Genomic DNA, 17,478 nt, shown 5'->3' with positions numbered 1-17,478 from the left:
ACGCAGCAGTATGTATAAAAAGTAATAAAAACTCTAGCAGATTCTTTTTCAAGAAGAACATGCAGCAGTATGTATAAAAAGTAATAAAAAAGTCAATCAGGAACCAGTTATATTTTCCCAAAATGAATCAATCAGAAGTCTACCTACACAAAGAACCAATTAGCACCTATCTAGATAGGGAACCAAACAGAAACCAGCTCTCTTGGGTGCCTGCGACATGGACCACTCAGAGAATAGTTTGTCAGGAACAAATACTGTACAAAGGGCTGGCAGTCCCTATTCAGTGGCCTGTGAGCTATTGCTACAAAGCAGCTTATTCTGTCTCTGAAGATGCCAACTATATCTACTGGCAAAACATCAGGACACCAGAAACTAGATCACACGAAGGTTTGTTACTGGTGTTAATTTTATTTATTTTATATATATAGTAACATTTATTGATAGAGGAGAATATTTATAAATCAGGGTTGAAATGTGGGGTCCTCTCTGTGCTTGTGTGGTTGTTTTTTTTTTGCAGACAATTCATTACCAAATTCAGACATTACCAAATGTCTGAATGTCTGAAATTGTAACCAAATAGGTAGCATCATCATGACTTGATTAAGCTGTAGTTCCTTGATTAGAGTACTATTTACTTCTTAACTGTTCTAGTTTTAATCTTGGTGTTAATTTCTGCTCATATGGGTGTTGGCCCTATATTCAGATAGTTTTCCCTGAGACATTCAGGTTATTTTCCAATTAAGTAAAATTACCACAAACATTCAAATTCCCAAAAAAATCAAGTAAAATATTGAGATATTACTTTCAACTATTTTCAATGTGTTCTAGGTGTGGGCAGTATTTTTATTCGTATTTTGACAGGGATGTGTGATGGATTTCTAAGAGCAAAGAATTCCTTTCTTTATAATAACATTCACACTATCTCAGGTTCATCTTTTTCTCCTTTATGATTTAAATGCTTCACATCTGCAATGATCATACCTGTTATCAAAATTAAATAGCAGCAGGAACAGTCATTATACTGGTGGACAGGGGCATCTCCTCCTGCAATGTCAGGAGGAACACAGAATGGAAACATAGCTCCAACATACCCTTTCAGGTTACTGTTATCTTCCTGTTTGGCAAGGAAGTTAAGAAACAGTTAAAGAAGATCAGGCTGCATAAAATGGGTTACCTGGATATACCATTTAAATTGCAATAATTACTGGTCATCATTATTTCCTTCATAGAGCAATTTAAGAGACAAAAGCAAGTGACGTCAACACTACTTTAGTAGTCTAATTCAAGCTCTACAAATCCAGTTCCCCAAAGAGATCAAGATTCTAGAATGGTCTAGATACACATCTAACTATCTCTATTGAACATTTCTTAAATCCTTACAATGATCCTATGGTTTTAATTTGTCCCTAGAGGTATCTAATACCTCTTAATTGCTTATGCAGGATCATGGAAGAACATATAATATTTTAAGTCACACTCTATGAGGAAACTACAGAACATAAGAAAACTGCCAGAATATAGTTAAAACAAGCTATATTCTACTGCTTCAGAAATTAAAAAAAAGAATCCCAACCTAGCACAGAAAACATCAAAAACAATATAGACAAACAAAAGCAAATCTGAAAGGCGAGCAAACCCCATAAGCCAGGCAGCCATTATTAGCGTGTCGATAGCACACTTGTTAAAAATGTATATTTTAATTTTCTGTATTGCTAAAGGTCCCAATTTGCTCAGGGATCTAGCTAAGCTACCACTTTCTACCATGACAGAATCTAATCTTTATTTAATGGATTTAGCATCTATCTTCACTAGAGTGGTCTCTAAGGGAAAGAGGAGGGAAGAATGAAGGGGCCTAGAAGAGACGATCAGAGCCCCCTCCCCTTCTCTTCATCCATCCGGCGCTCATGTTTGTGTTCAAAATTCAATTACCTCCTTATTGATACTTCACAGAGATATTTAAGCTGCAAACATGAAGCCCTGATTTCCCAGGGGGCCATGCCCCTCTCTATTTCACTGCTCTGCTTCCCCCCGGGTGAATTCCTGAGGCGTCCATATTAATAGGTAATCAGTCACAATTCATTTATTAAACAGCTAGCAAGGTTTATCAGCCTGTCCTGATTAGCCGAAAGAAGCCACTGAATTCCTAATTTATTTATGAAAATATAAGTGTCTTTTTGAATTCCATTCAAGAGAAGGAGTTCTTAGGATATGGCATGCTGAATTCTAACAGGGAAGCAAGCACAAGGCAAGCCTAGGGAAAACTGTGATTGATCCTGAGAAATTTAGTGCCACAGGGATCCACAGCAACAGTCAATGATTTAGGGCTATGGAACTTATTTCCCTTGGATTTGTTAGATTGCTCATCATTAACTGGACATCAGTGCTATTATAAAAATTAGAAGCCTAAAATACTGCACACAGATTGGCTGACAACTGCAAAAGAAATTGTCTATCTTTAACAATTTTTAAAAAAGGAAATCAAAATATTAAAAACCTTGGATGAAGCTATGACATTAAAAATGTCATTAAGATTTTTAAAAAAATATTTATTGCTGGTAGATCTTCTCAGTGGAGGTGGCTCCATTCTAGAATATTCTCCGTACTGAAACTCATAAATCACACCTAAAATTAAATCTTGTGATGCAATTGAAGATCTATCTCTTCTTCAATTTTTCTATATATGAATACTATTTGTCTATTTTAATGTTGTTTGTGGATTAATTTCTACACTTCTAAATGATTTTGTGCTGTTTAATTTTTAATTGTAAATTGACATGAGACTAATAATTAAGAAGTAGTCTTCATATAAATGAAATAAGCCCGAGAGGAAAAAGTAGGCCAGAACCCAAAGCCTGACTGTCAATGCATATGTTGTGCTGATGTCAAATTATTTATCCATGCCAAGGCTCTTACAACATAAATGTTTGTATCACATTAATTGCAGCCATGTCAGGTAAAGAAGTAGCTATCAAAATGATATATAAATCCACCTTCCTTTAAAGTTCACAGAGAAAAAACTTACAAGTATTACATTATACCTCCACATATGGGGTTTTACATGACTTCCAACTCTTCCCCCTGGAAATTCCTGAGTTCAATTCACAGTAGAGGGTCTGATCCCTATATAACATCCAACTATCTTTGTCTGATATTTTCCACAGATTAAGTCATTTGCTTTCACCCCCTGTTTATGAAAAGAAAACATGACGATGGCCACATGGGCGAAATTCCAATTTTCCTGTCACCCCACTATAATTCATATGGTGCTGAAGGAAAAAGATTGATGCTGTTAGAAAAAGATTCTTTATAGGGTTGTATCAGATATGGAAAAACTAATGCAAAAATGTGTTATGCATAAAACATTGGTTTGGATTAGTAACACCACCAATGAAAGAAGAATCTCCCTCCCATTTCCCACAGTAGAAAATGTGGAAGGCCTGAAGGCCAAAATTAAAAGGTGGCTTCCAGGTCTGACAATTAGTGGCTACAAATGTAGAGTTTATTGGAATATCTAAAATAGACATTCAATAGAATAAATATGCATAATTCAAATATAGTTTCATGTGGCAAACTTGTTATATAACTACCAAGGAGTTATAACTACCAATAATCCAAAGTATTAGAACTTGCAAGAGTTAGAAGTAAAATCAATTCATTCTACCCATAATGTGTCTTTTGTGAAACATATTCAAAATATACGCACATTGCTTAAAACAACAAAGTCTAAAGGTACCGCATTAAAGCCTTCTTTGTACAAACAGTACGCTGGTTTAACGAAAATTGATTTTAACATTGATTTAGTTAAACCTGAGCAACATACAGAGTAAACATGCTTTTATAAAACTAATTATAAAGATTGCATTTGAATTTATCCTTAATTTTTCCTAAAGAGATTTAACTATTATTATGTACATTTAAAATTATCCTAAATATCCAAATCATCCACACAAAAATTTCCAGAACATTCTAACCAATGAGTATGACAATGTGTGAATATATATATATTGTATATTAGCTCATATCCCAGATGAGATTTAAAGATAATACTATTACTGTTAATTGCTAAATAGTTAAAGAAATTAAGCTCCCTTCTATCATCATCCAAAAATGTCTTACCAGATATTGTGTATGAAACAAATGACTTTTGAGGAAACTAATAACTGGTATTTGAGTGTATCATCCGTTCTGTTTTAGTCAACAAAATGTAATTCTATACTATTTCTAAGGAAAAAATTCATGTAAAACATGAAGATATCAGTAGAAGAAAATTATATAATCCCATATTGTATCAAAAATAAAACCCCAAAGTAATATTTGAGGAATTGCTTATTAATAGGAATAACCACAGCAATGACATTTTAATACCTTTCCATGATGTAAATATATGTGTTGTGGACTCTTCATGAGAAAGCACCATAAGAACTGGCTTCTACATCTGCTGATACATTCCCTAAGCAAACATACATCATCAATGGAAATATCAGCTTATCTCTTCAATTTCTTAAGACGTTGCTCCAATAATCATGCTGGATGAAATCTGAAATTCTGAATCTGGGACTGGATTTACATATAAGCAGTAATATTGTTTTTTGCCATTGTGCAAACCCAGCTATTTTGCCTTCTATACCATAGTTTGTTTACCGTGAGATAAAATTCCTCCAGTTGCAGTTTATTCAACAAGAGTTAAACAATTCATGCCTAGTACAAAGTATGAAGCCATTATTTTTAAAATATAAATTTGTTTCATCAATAGTCTCCATTCTGATTGGAATATAACAAAGAGTGGGGCAGCCCTTGAAGAGTATTCGGAGACTTCAACTCGTCCAGAACGAGCCGCGCGAGCGATTGTGGGTGCACCTCGGTTACACCCACGTTACACCTATCCTCCGCGAGCTACACTGGTTACCGATCAGTCTCCGGATAGCTTCAAGGTGTAGTCGTAACTTATAAAGCCCTTCATGGTATTGGATTCGGGTATTTGAGAGACTGCCTGCTGCCAATTACCTCCCACAGACCCATTAGATCACACAGGGTTGGCCTCCTCTGGGTTCCATCTACTAGCCAATGCCATCTGGCTACTATCCGGGGAGGGCCTTCTCTGGGCAGCTCGGCCCTCTGGAACGAAACTCCCCGCAGGGATTCGGACCCTCACCTCTCTCCAGGCCTTCCGAAAAGCCATCAAAACCTGGCTTGCGGCAGGCCTGGGGTTGATGAGTTCCCTCCCCTCTCGACTTGTATGGCTGCGTGACTCTTGCTCATTTTAATTATCTGTATTCGTTTTATGTTCCTCTTTTCCCCTTCTGAATTGTTCGCCGCCCTGAGTCCTTCCTGGAGAGAAGGGCGGCATACAAATAATAAAATTCAATTCAATTCAATTCAATCAGTTTAACTGATTATTTTTTTTCTTCTACAGCAGTTATCCTCAGAATAAAATAATTACCTTCTACCATATATTTATGCTGCTTAAAGCAAAGTATACTAAGCATTTTGTAAACAGCATAAGGTAACATGAATTCCTTAAAACAACTTCCAACTGCAGCAATGTTAGAGTATATGAAGACATCACAAATTGAATTTTCAGTAAGGAGGAGCAAATTCACATTAAAATTATTTAAAAGGCTAATTTAACCTAAGTGATATTTTATACATTTGAAAAACTAAATATGATGCAGGATTGTAGGCTAGTCCTTAAAACGTAAGTACTTCGGATTGCCAGGGTTGGGAAAGAACTGAAACAGCTAAATTTTACTGCCTAATGAATTGGAAAAAGGGTCTTCAATAGAAGCATGATAGCAGCAGAGGATTGGACATTATCTGATAGAGGAGGAAGCAAGAAGGCCAAGATTGTAGATATCAATGGAAGATAGCAATTTATGTGGCCAAGTGAAAACTAATCCTGAAACAGAAATAAATGAGTGAAAGAAGTAACCAAATCTTATGGGATGAGGAAAGGAAGGGATTTCAAGGTAAACCTTATCTTTGAATAAGAGAGGAGAGTAAGAATATTTTGAGTGTCAAGAAAAAGATTTGTGATTTGGCCAATAACATATCTACTTTTTCAGGATCCAATTTGGGTCAGTCACCATAGTGTTTAGTATTCTGAGCTTTGGTCTGGTCCCAGTTACCAACCCAGATTGGATCCTGTAACAATATCCTGGGATATGTACATTTGCCTTCATTTGTGATATCTACTTTTGTTATGTATTCACGTTTTGTAGTTATCCTTTACCATCAACAATATGCCCTTCTATATAGTTTCTGTTTTTATTTTTTGGGGTGCTTGTGTGTGTGAAACTCATTTGATTCCTTCATCCATATCAAACATTTTATGCTGACATCCATTTCCTTCAAAAATTTAAATGCACCGATGGGCTTAAAAAACTTGATCCTCCTATTTCATTTCACCATCTCTCATTTCTAAAAACTCACTATTATACTCATAATATGACACTGGCAATTTAGACAGTTGATGCGAAAAGTCATTCAACTCTACAAAATGAATTTAAATACCGCTTTGGGGCAATATATAAAGCCTTTCCCAAATACAATTTGGCTTGAATTTCTATTTTTTTCTTTTAAAAATTAAATCTTAAATGACCCACAATGCATCCCTAATGCTTAGCTAATGAACAAGCTGACTGGACCTCCCCACTCCAAATCAGCTGAATTATGCTGCTATTTAAAGGCACACTACATATCAACAGATATATGGGCAAAATTGGGCAAAAAAATACGGAGGCAAAACATTAGAACATAGTATCAATCCATTTAAAATATAATAGTTTTTAAGACACTATAGTCTTTGCCTAGTGTGGAGGAAAATGTGTTGTATTACTATAAAAAGGAAACCATATTTGGAAAATGAAACTAGGAAAGTAGAGCAATTAAAAATCACTTTTGAGCCATTCACAGGTCTCTATCAGCCACAAGTGCCTGAGAGAATCATGCTGGTGTGGGTCCCCAGAGAGTGATCACATTTCAATTACTATCACTAACATTAGTCATTACTGAGGTTGGCTCAGGTCCCAGGGAAGGCAGCTTGCGATGACAATACCCAGTTTCTCCCTGTAATGCAATTCATTAGGCAAAACAGAACAGCTGGGACAGGCACGTGTGGGTTTGAAGACGGCCCGCCCAGTGAGACCTCTTGCTCAACTCTCTCTTGGTTGGCAAGGGAGGGGGATCGACTTCAACCCCCATGACAGCTGTAGAGTCCTCAGGGGACACTCCATGTTTAATCACTGCTCTTTAAGCTCAAGGAAGGTATTTGATTGAGAATTTAAGCTAATGGCACTCCAGCTTGTAGCAGATTATCAGGCATCTGATAAGGACTTGATGACATTTTATCATGTTCTAGCCTACAAAAGTTAATGAGGCACTTAGATATTGTCTCAGATCCCTAGTATATTATATTATATTCCATAGATAGCTTCTTCAAAGATAAAAAGGCCAGGAATGCATAAAAAGGAAGCTGTAACTATTTCTGCAGGGTCTTATTTTCTAACATAGTATTACACTTTCACTGAGTTAATAGTGAAAATTGTGTTATAAACTAATAGTAGGAATGTTGACTTGTAGAAGTCTGCGCAAGAAAGAAAGATTGTGAAAAATTGAAACCTCTAAAATATGTCAAGAATCTCAAACCTGCTGAAAAGTCAATATGCATAATCTTGGGCTTATGGCATACATATCTATGTCCTAATAAATCACCAATTAAACGTTGTACTCTATAACCAAATCAGACAAGGTAAGCCAATGGAAATGGTTTTGTACTTTGTCTTTGGGTAAGAAAACTGGGAGTAGACAAAAAGGTATGCTAGAATACACAACTCCCAACCCAACCAGTAACATAACAATAGTTCAAAACCAGTATCCAGAAAAAAAAGCAGCGCATCTATACCATTATTACTGTATCTCTGGTTATTTTACTAAGGCTTACCTCTGAGATTCAAGTCCAGGAATCCTAAAACCAGCAAAACTAACAGCAGCACATGATGGGATAATGGTAATAAGGAAGAGCACAGCATCAGCAGCTGACCTGGTGTTCCAGGAAGATTGCTTTGTCAGAACCTGAACCAGCAAATTCTTTCCCAGTTTCAGAATTTGGAGATTCAGTATCAAACATAAAACAACCATACATGTGGCTGTCATTATTATGGCATCCTAATGCACTATGAATACCATTATAAACATAATATCTTAAAACTGAAATTATAATTAAGTACATGGCACATCCATGTTATTACTTCAAATATCCATAGTGTGTAAACTAGCAGAGAAGCTGCAAAATGATTTTTTTGTCAGTGATCCTTATCCAACAATTACAAATGGACACAGAAGCATTATACACTGAATCCCTGGTATTCACATAATTTTCTTTCTCCTGATACTGAAATCTTGAGACAATAATAAAAGTAAAACAACTGTGGCAAAAGAAATCAAAGATAATACTAATAGTAATAGGTGCCTTGGGTACAATCCCCAAACATCCGGAGCATCACTTGAATACCATCAGCATTGACAAAATCACACCAGGTCCATTGCAAAAGGCAGCTTACATCCTGTAACATCTTTAACATCATCAAAAAACTTCTGCTATCCCAAGTCCTTGAGAAGAACTCAGTAGGTGGATAGAAATGTCAAGCCCAATCTAAATATCTGACTATGAGACCAACCATAGTAGACTGTTTAGAATGCAATCTTGCTATATTCTATTTTAATTGTAATGAAATGATTGTTTACTAAATGATAATATTTACAGTAATTACCATAATATTTGCAAGTAATTTTACATATGATTACCATATTTTATATCATTATCAGCCAAACTACATTTTCACACGGAACTGCTTTCTTTCTGTTACTCTGTCTTTCAAATGTAGCTATTTCAATTCAATTAATTATCATTCATTAGCTGACAGTAAGAAGTGGGATGGGAAACCAACAGTAACTAATATCTAGCTTCAATTTCCACCCCAATCATTGCAAACTAATCTCCTGATATGTTAATATAAACTCAAGAGTGAATGCTACTCTGCCACTAGTAGCAAACTGTTCTTCCCCAAGAGAGCCCTGTAAAACAGGACAGTCACTGACAGCAGTACAATTACTGACACAGATACAGACTTATGGACATGTTTATCTCTGCTGTAAATTACACTCTCTCTCCACTCTGATTCACAAGTCATAAAGAAATTGCAGATAATGAAAAAGTTGGTGAAATTTACAGCATGTCGGAAACCTCAGACAGCCAAAAGAAATTAAGAGCTGACTGGATATAATCACACAGGTACAATTAAAAGTTCCCATACCACCTTCACTTCTAAAAGTGGCATACAATCCAACACATATGATAAAAAGCTGAGGTCACGATCCCCAGGCTGAAGGTAGTTAAGAACATTATATACTGAAATTAGCCAATTTAAGTGCCTTACACATCCTAATTTCCAGCTGGCGTTTGAATACTTCAGCTTTGAGGCAAAAATCCTTACCCAAAATATCTCAAGTTTTTCATAAGTGAAATAAATTGCAAATAAAAAGGTAACCATTTAGTTTCTTCCATAGCATCATACTCCTCCTCCCCTTTTCTTGCTGCTTTCTGGTGATCTCTAAATCTGCTTTAGAGATCTGTGAGAATCTTTGAAGCAATTATGGATAGTCTGGAGAGCGAAAGAATATTCTTACTATTATAGTCAATCTTTCACTAGTGTTAGAATCATGCCCTGGATTACTTTGCCTTTGCTAGAGAGGAAGTACATAAAATAAACATATTTCAAGACTGCTCAGACAATTAGGTTTGGGTTCCATTGCTACCTCCAGAAAAATATAATGTAGATAAAGTACCAGAATGAAAATCTGAAAGTTTTCTAACATATGCATGCAATCAGAAATGTTGGAAAATATTAGTAATCTAGATAGCTGAAAATAATCATTATGGATCTATAGGACTATTACTTTGGGAAACACCCTGCATCCAGCCATATTACATGATATAATACTTTATTAACATGTTAACTATTGGAAGATCTGAAAGAGTAGGTTAGGAACGGTCGGGGATGACATATAATCAATCAAAGATTCACATGTTCAGTCAGTTGTGATGCTTATACAAGAAAGTATTTCTAAGGGAAATTTTTTTTACCCAAAGATGTACTTGTGTCTTAAAGCATTACATTTATAATTTGGGAAGCTTGCAGATCCATCTTTGTCACTGGATCTTCAGGACAGCTTCTATAAAGAATACACTTTACCAGCTTAGATAGGATGCTACTATAGTCTTACCTAGAAATTATAGGCTATTTGGTTTCAATGATGCATGAATAATAGGAATTGTTTGTTAGATAATTACCATGTATTATCTATAGGAGTGACAAAATATGACTGCTACAACATTAATTACTATATTGCTAATATTTTATTCTCTTCATTGGCTCTGAGTTCATTTCTGAATGTACAGATAGCTAGAAATAGCTTTTGAAATCAGCACTAAGCCTTTTAGAAGACATGACTACTTTAACAATTCAAGGAAGAATTATGTTGCTCATTACAATGTGCTTTGCGAAGTGTGCCTTCTGAAAAGCCTTGCACAATCGTATCAGACTCTATTTTAAATATCTCTTGGTGAACATAGTGAAAGGTTTACAATTGTGATGCCTCTGAGATGCTCTTTCAGGAGTCTTAGGAACAGAATACTACTCTCTTGGATTACCAACATCCAAAACATAATAAACAGGATATTTTGTGGCAGCAAAGAAAATGTAGTAACAGCTTTATTAGGGGAAATATTAATAAAAGGTATACAAATGTATAGCTGAAACTAACTGAAGAACCAGTTAAGTTTCAAAGGACTAACTCTGAAATCTAAATTTTATGCTCCTAAATTTGCATAACTTCCAATAAGGATAATGATTCTCAGTAAAAATTGCCTATGAGAACAGAGGACCATTAATAGAAAAATAACAAATTAACACAATTTAACTTATTACATTTTACCAATTCATGTATCTTAAAATTGTTAAGAAGTCAATGGGAGCTTCCAAATCTAACATAACATGTATTTCCCAATATCATGATTCTAATCAGCCATCTGCTGCCACCCAGAGGCTATGTAAGGTGTATTTTGTTATCTCTTAGATCTTTTGAACAGTTATTTCACTATCTTACAATCAGTAAGGTAATATTTAATCTTCTATAACAAGAATCATTATGAAGGGCTCAGAGCTACACTTCTGCCATATTTCAGTTGAGCAGTTCCATTTGTATTACATTTAATGAATTTCATAGCAGACAAACATCGCTAGCAAGTTTTTCACTAAAATGCATAAACACCTAGGGTAGTACGTAGATCTATTCTAATGCTGCAGCTTCTGCATTAATTTCTGATAGTAATAATAAGCATGCTGACTTTAGTGTGAATGTATTTAGGAATGGAATCTATAACAGCTGCTGCCTCAGTTCATAAAATAGTGCCAGTACAGGCCCTGAAATGTCAATATTATGTAATCCAGAATGGTATCAATGCTATATTATGTATCTATGTCAACAAAATAATGCTTGTTCTATCTTTCAGGAATGAATATAGTACTGAATTGCTAGAAACAAAGATCACATTGGCATATAGCAGTCTACTTTATTTAATGCCTTTTCGATTTGGTGGATTACAACCTGCAGGAATTCCAAACTACCATAGGGCAGCAAGGGGTTGGAGGAATAGGTATTACTTATTTATGTAATAAATTTTATACAATCATTTGAAATAGCCACTCCCATTTTTAGGATGAGAACGGGAAAGATTTTATAAACTAACAGTACAAAACAGAATATATTGCAGTCATCACTGATTTTTGTTACCTATAGTTAATCAGTGTGAACAAATTGGACATACATACACATATGACATTTTCCTGCAATAACCCTACTATATTTTTAAGTATCTGTGCAATACTTACATTCATCCAGTCCCAACTGATATGCCAAATTCTGTAAACCTCTAACCTTCTCCATCAGATTAGCTGTAGTGAGACTTCCCAGCTCTAAAGAAACAAGTGTGTAATTTACAAACATTGTCATTAAATAATTAATAATGAATGAATCATGCTTTTACTAGAGCTGAACCCTTATACAGGTAGTCCTTGACTTACAACCATTTGTTTATGACCTTTCGAAGTTTCAATGGCACTGAAAAAAATGACTTATGACCTTTTTTCACACTTATAACCATTGCAGCATCCCCATGATCACATGATAAAAATTCAGCTGCTGGGCAACTGATTCAGTTGTAGTGTTCCGTGGTCACGTGATCACTTTTTGTGACCTTCTGACAAGCCAAGTCAATGTGGAAGCCAGATTCACAACCAGGTTACTAACTTATCAGCTGCAGTGATTCACTTAACAACCGTGACAAGAAAGGGAGTAAAATGGGGAAAAACTCACTTAAGAACTGTCTCACTTGGCAACAGAAATATTGGGCTCAGTTGTGGTCGTAAGTCGGGGACTACCTATAATAATAACCAAGCAGAAAGCAAAGGCAATTTGATATAACAATTGTACAAATTCTGCATATAATGAAATTCACTATTTTTAGAGGACACACTGTATCTGGGTTTACACAGAAAGACACTACATCTGTAAGAGCCGTGGTGGAATGCAGACTAACTCTGCTGACTGCCAGCAGTTGGAGACTAACTCTGCTGACTGCCAGCAGTTCGATTGATCGGCTCAAGGTTGATTCAGCCTTCCATCCTTGATAAAACGAGGGGCCAAATTGTGGGGGCAATATGCTGATTTTGTAAACTGACAGAGGCTGTAAAGCATTATGAAGCAGTATATAAGTCTAAGTGCTATTAGTATTGGTATATGAGTACCTATTTGATAGTAAAGAAAAGATATATTGTAATTATCATCTGGACAACCTGGAAGATATAATGTAAACAAATGAAGTTAGTTTTTTCTACATATTGTTGTTATATTACAATAAAGCAAGACATGACTGGCCGTTTTGAATCTAATCTCCAGGATATTTTTTTCACTTTGTTCCATTACGTTTGATATTGACTCAATAGATTTGCAGTTTCCTGACAGGAAAATTTATTAAATTGCTGTCCAACGAGCCAACTGGCATTTCATTAGAATGGCTATGATAGAAAATGCTATGATTAGGCAATTCCAAGATAGTGAAGAATCGAATATACTTGTGGATAAGCAGAGAATTGTAGGTATCACAAATTTCCCCAAAATTGGGTTCGGTTTATCCATCGATAGGTTTATCTGCAAATATATATGGTAAAGTACTTGTTAAAGTACTCATACCATGTATATACTCATATATAAACTCATTCACAGGTAAGCCTATCCTTGAATTTTTAAGTAAAATACCATAGAAAATAGATTCCCTGCAGATTGGCTTATCTGCAGGTGGTACATTTTCATAGTATTTTGGTTAATTCAAGGGTGGCTTATCTATGAGTATATATGGTAGTTATTCAACTCCATATTAATATTTAATCACTAAGACCAATGGATGTTAATTCATATGGTTCTGTAATTCTATGTGTCTTTTAACTTGGTCTTTAAGAGTCACTCTAGCTCAGGGGTGTCAAAGTCGATTTCATTGAGGACTGCATCAGGGTTGTGCTTCATCTTGGGGAAGCTGGGAGGTCTCACTTAACAACAGAAATTAGGGGCTCAACTGTGGTTGTAAATCAAGGATTACTTGTACATTGACCAATAAAAAGATTTATCTTTCTCCAGGACACTTTACATGCAAGTCCCCCCCCCCAAAAAAAACAAGGAGCATATAAAAAAGAGGTGGAGCTTTGGTCATGTGATTGTGGCTGCCATTGTGACTTTTTCAACCCACACGTTCCCCAGATGTCCCAAGAGGCTAAAGTTCAGCAATCACACCCAGAGAATACACAAAATGTGCATAACTCTTGTTTTGTTCTATGTCAGGGGTATCAAACTCGATTTCATTGAGGGCCATATCAGGGTTGTGTTTGAGCTGGGGGGCCATGGCTAGGGTTGTGGCCAGCTCTATGTCACTTGCGTCAGGGGCACCTGTGGTGGGCCAAGCACTTTGCAGCAAAAAGAGGCTTCCAAGCTCAGTTTTCAGTTGCAACGTATTCCTGCAACTGTCTGCCAGTGAAAATGGAGTCTGGGAGGGCTGCATGCTGGCAGAGACATTGTGGGCCACGGGTCAGTCCTTTGCTGTTTCCAAGTCGGCACTGTGGGCCAAAATCTAAGCACCCCGCAGGCTGTATCTGACCCATAGGTCTTGAGTTTGACACTCCTGCTCTAGCTTGTCCATATTTAATTGATTACAAAAGCTCTGCAGAACGATATCAATTTGTCCAGTAATACTGATGCTTCTCTGGGGCTGTTAAGGAGACCAAATTCAAAAAACAAGAGTTTAGCTTTAGTCAAAACTTATAAATTGTGAGCCAAGCTTGATTTTCTCCATCCTATGAAGATCAGACTGCATTGGTGCTCATCTGAGAACTGGGAATATAGTTATCAAATATGTATTGTTAGAACATGGCCCAAGTTTCACATAGTTAATGTGGTAATGACTCAGCAATAAATAATTTGATGGCAGCAATAGTTTCCCTCATCAAGCAGAAAATGTCAGGATTGCAACAGTGTATCTCTGCAGTCTGCATGTTGCATTTAAGCTTTCCTGAAGGGAAACTGTTGCCCTCCAATCTCAATCCCCTTTAACCACTTAATATATCACTTCGTTTACTTAATTTACTTCATGCCTGGAAAGAGGGTGTCCAAATCTGTAAGTTACTTACCTTGAAGGGTGATAGGCAGGCTGAAGAATAGAGAGGGAAAAAAACTCCCAGGGTTTGATTAAAAAAAAGGGAGAAGCAAAGAAAATCCTTCTGGTGGTTGTTTGTGTGGAGAGGAAAATATTCTCAGGACTCAGAGTAAAGAAATTAGAAACAAATTAAACTCATTTACCTCTAAAGTATATACTTAAAAAGTATCATAATTACTGGCCCTAATAATTATGTTGATTTCTTCACCATATGGTAGATAAGAAACCTCAACAGACTTTATATGATAATAACATTTAATATTAACCATATATGTAATACAAAAATGATTTTATCAAGCACTGACTAGAAACTCACCTCTCAACATGTCGATATCATCATTTCTAATTCAGCCATCCATTTAGGTGGAGAACTGGTGATGGGCTATTAAAAACAAGCATTCATAAACAAATTATTATCTATTTTAGAAACCTTTAAAAATTTATAATAACTGATTGAAATACAGAACTATAACATTTTACAAAATTCTACTCTGATTAAATAAAAGATTTCTAAACAGATTACTTTATCCAATGGAGCAATTCTTTTCAAGGCAACAAATACAGGGTATTTTTTTAAAAGCCAATATCAATTTGTTAGGCTAGGGTAAAATCTTGTTGTTACTGCATGAGGGAAAAATATAAGAAAACATAGTAAGAAAACAAAAAGTTAAGTAGTTCCATTGATTTTTCTAGACATTTATAATTATTCAATATTTTCTACTTAGCTGTTTTTTATTGTGATAAGCTCCATTTTCTGTAGAATTTAGGACTGCACTGCCTATTTATGACAAACATCAATTCTTACACTTTACATATTAGTACTTACACTTTTAAAAGAAGCTGCAAATTCAGCAACACCTGGTACTGGAGACAAGATAGACATAGTTAATTTAGTTTGATTTTTTTTTTACACAACTCTAAAGGCAATCACCATTTCTGTCACTTTATTAAACTGCTACATTATAATTCAGCACATATATAAATTTATCTTAGTTTATGAGGGTTTTATTAAGCTATGTGTCTATAATATTGGTATGCAATGCTTAGTGACTATTATTACTATTGTTTTTGATTATCACCAAGCCATCTTTTCATCCATCCCACTTTAAAAAAAAAAAAACGGTAGCATTTACACTTAATCCTACATGTTTATTCACAACATCAGCATTATTTATTTCTGGAGAAATGTGCATACAAGGGACACAATGGCTCAGTGACTAAGATGCTGCGGTGTCGATCAGAAAGGTCAGCAGTTTGGCAGTTTGAATACCTAGTGCCATGTAACGGAGTGAGCTCCCGTTAATTGTCCCAGCTTCTGCCAACCTAGCAGTTCGAAAGCATGTAAAAATGCAAGTAGAAAAATAGGGACCACCTTTAGTGGGAAGGTAACAGCGTTCTGTGTGCCTAGGGTATTTAGTCATGTTGGCCACATGACCACGGAGACATCTTGGATAGTACTGGCTCTTCAGCTTTGAAACGGAGATGAGCATCGCCCCTAGATTTGGGAATGACTAGCACATATGTGCGAGGGGAACCTTTACCTTTTAAATGTGCACACACTCAACAGAATTTACTTCTGAAATAAACCATGCAAGATTACTTTCCTGAGCTCTTTTAAATCTCTGTCTATGAATAAACATGCTCAAACTTAAGCATGCTAAAAGCAATATTTTAACAGGACAGCTCAGTGAATCATCAGTGTAACAAACACCATTTAAATGCCATATCGGCTCATCACAGTAAAAACACATACATATGTACTAGCATTTTACTTCCAACCAAGATCTGTTTTACTTCAACCTCAAATATTAACTCAAATGGTTAAAGGATTCACTTGCCCATTTAAAAAAAAATCTGATGATTTTAATATAAGCAAGTAATTATTATTCACATTTAAATAATTATTCAGTTATCATCTCATTCAGATTGAAACACGTTGAACATCTGATCTTTTCTTTTTTGCTCAAATATATGAAAAATAATAAGTCTCTTGCAGTGCACTACATACAAGAGTTGCATGTATTCAACTCTTACCATTTGCTTAATAAGAAGGCAATGAGATCCTACTGACTTACTTTGCCAAGTAGAAATAAGGAGTGAAGAAAACCTCAGTATAAAAGACATAATACCTTATATAGGCCATGATTCACTTTTGTGCAACAAAACATTTGAAAACATGGGGAAAAAACACAGAGATCCTTTTCCAGTTGTATAAAATATATATTTATCTCTGAATTACTGAATAAATAGGAAATATTTCATTAAGACAATTTATTATGTTTAAATGTAAATTAAATAAGACAAAGTGTAATCACAAATATTGGCGAATATGCGAGTCGCAGAATAATGTTGCAGGATGCAATCTGAGTCAGTTAATGGGACCAGAGGTTTTATCTTCCAAGCTTTCGGGCTCATGCTGGAACCCATTCTCAGGGAACTTCTCTATGTGCTTAGTACACAGAAGAGTTCCCTGAGGATGAGCTCCAGCATGAGTCCGAAAGCTCGGAAGACAAAACCTCTGGTCCCAGTGATAGACCCAGATTTGATCCTGCAGAAAATGTAATTTTTATTCTAGCTCTGCATAATTTTTAAAGAGCCCTGGCATGCTACTCAAACTGATATTTGGCTTTTTAAAAATAAGTAATACTAAATTATATTGG

The 17,478-nt window shown here is 35.6% G+C and overlaps 1 protein-coding gene across 1 annotated transcript in view; it reads right to left on the bottom strand.

The window, feature by feature from the left end:
• Window positions 1–17,478, bottom strand: part of LIN52 (lin-52 DREAM MuvB core complex component) — a 42,897-nt gene that overhangs the window by 22,420 nt on the left and 2,999 nt on the right. Inside the window, 4 exon segments of the mRNA XM_032231342.1 lie at window positions 11,949–12,032; window positions 15,135–15,158; window positions 15,161–15,200; window positions 15,645–15,682. Coding sequence (XP_032087233.1) covers window positions 11,949–12,032; window positions 15,135–15,158; window positions 15,161–15,200; window positions 15,645–15,682 — 186 coding nt within the window.

Source organism: Thamnophis elegans, chromosome 1 (genome assembly GCF_009769535.1).
Source record: "Thamnophis elegans isolate rThaEle1 chromosome 1, rThaEle1.pri, whole genome shotgun sequence".
NCBI classification, from domain to species: domain Eukaryota; kingdom Metazoa; phylum Chordata; class Lepidosauria; order Squamata; family Colubridae; genus Thamnophis; species Thamnophis elegans.
Note: the sequence above shows the minus strand (reverse complement) of the source record. Positions and strands in the feature narration are given on the sequence as shown.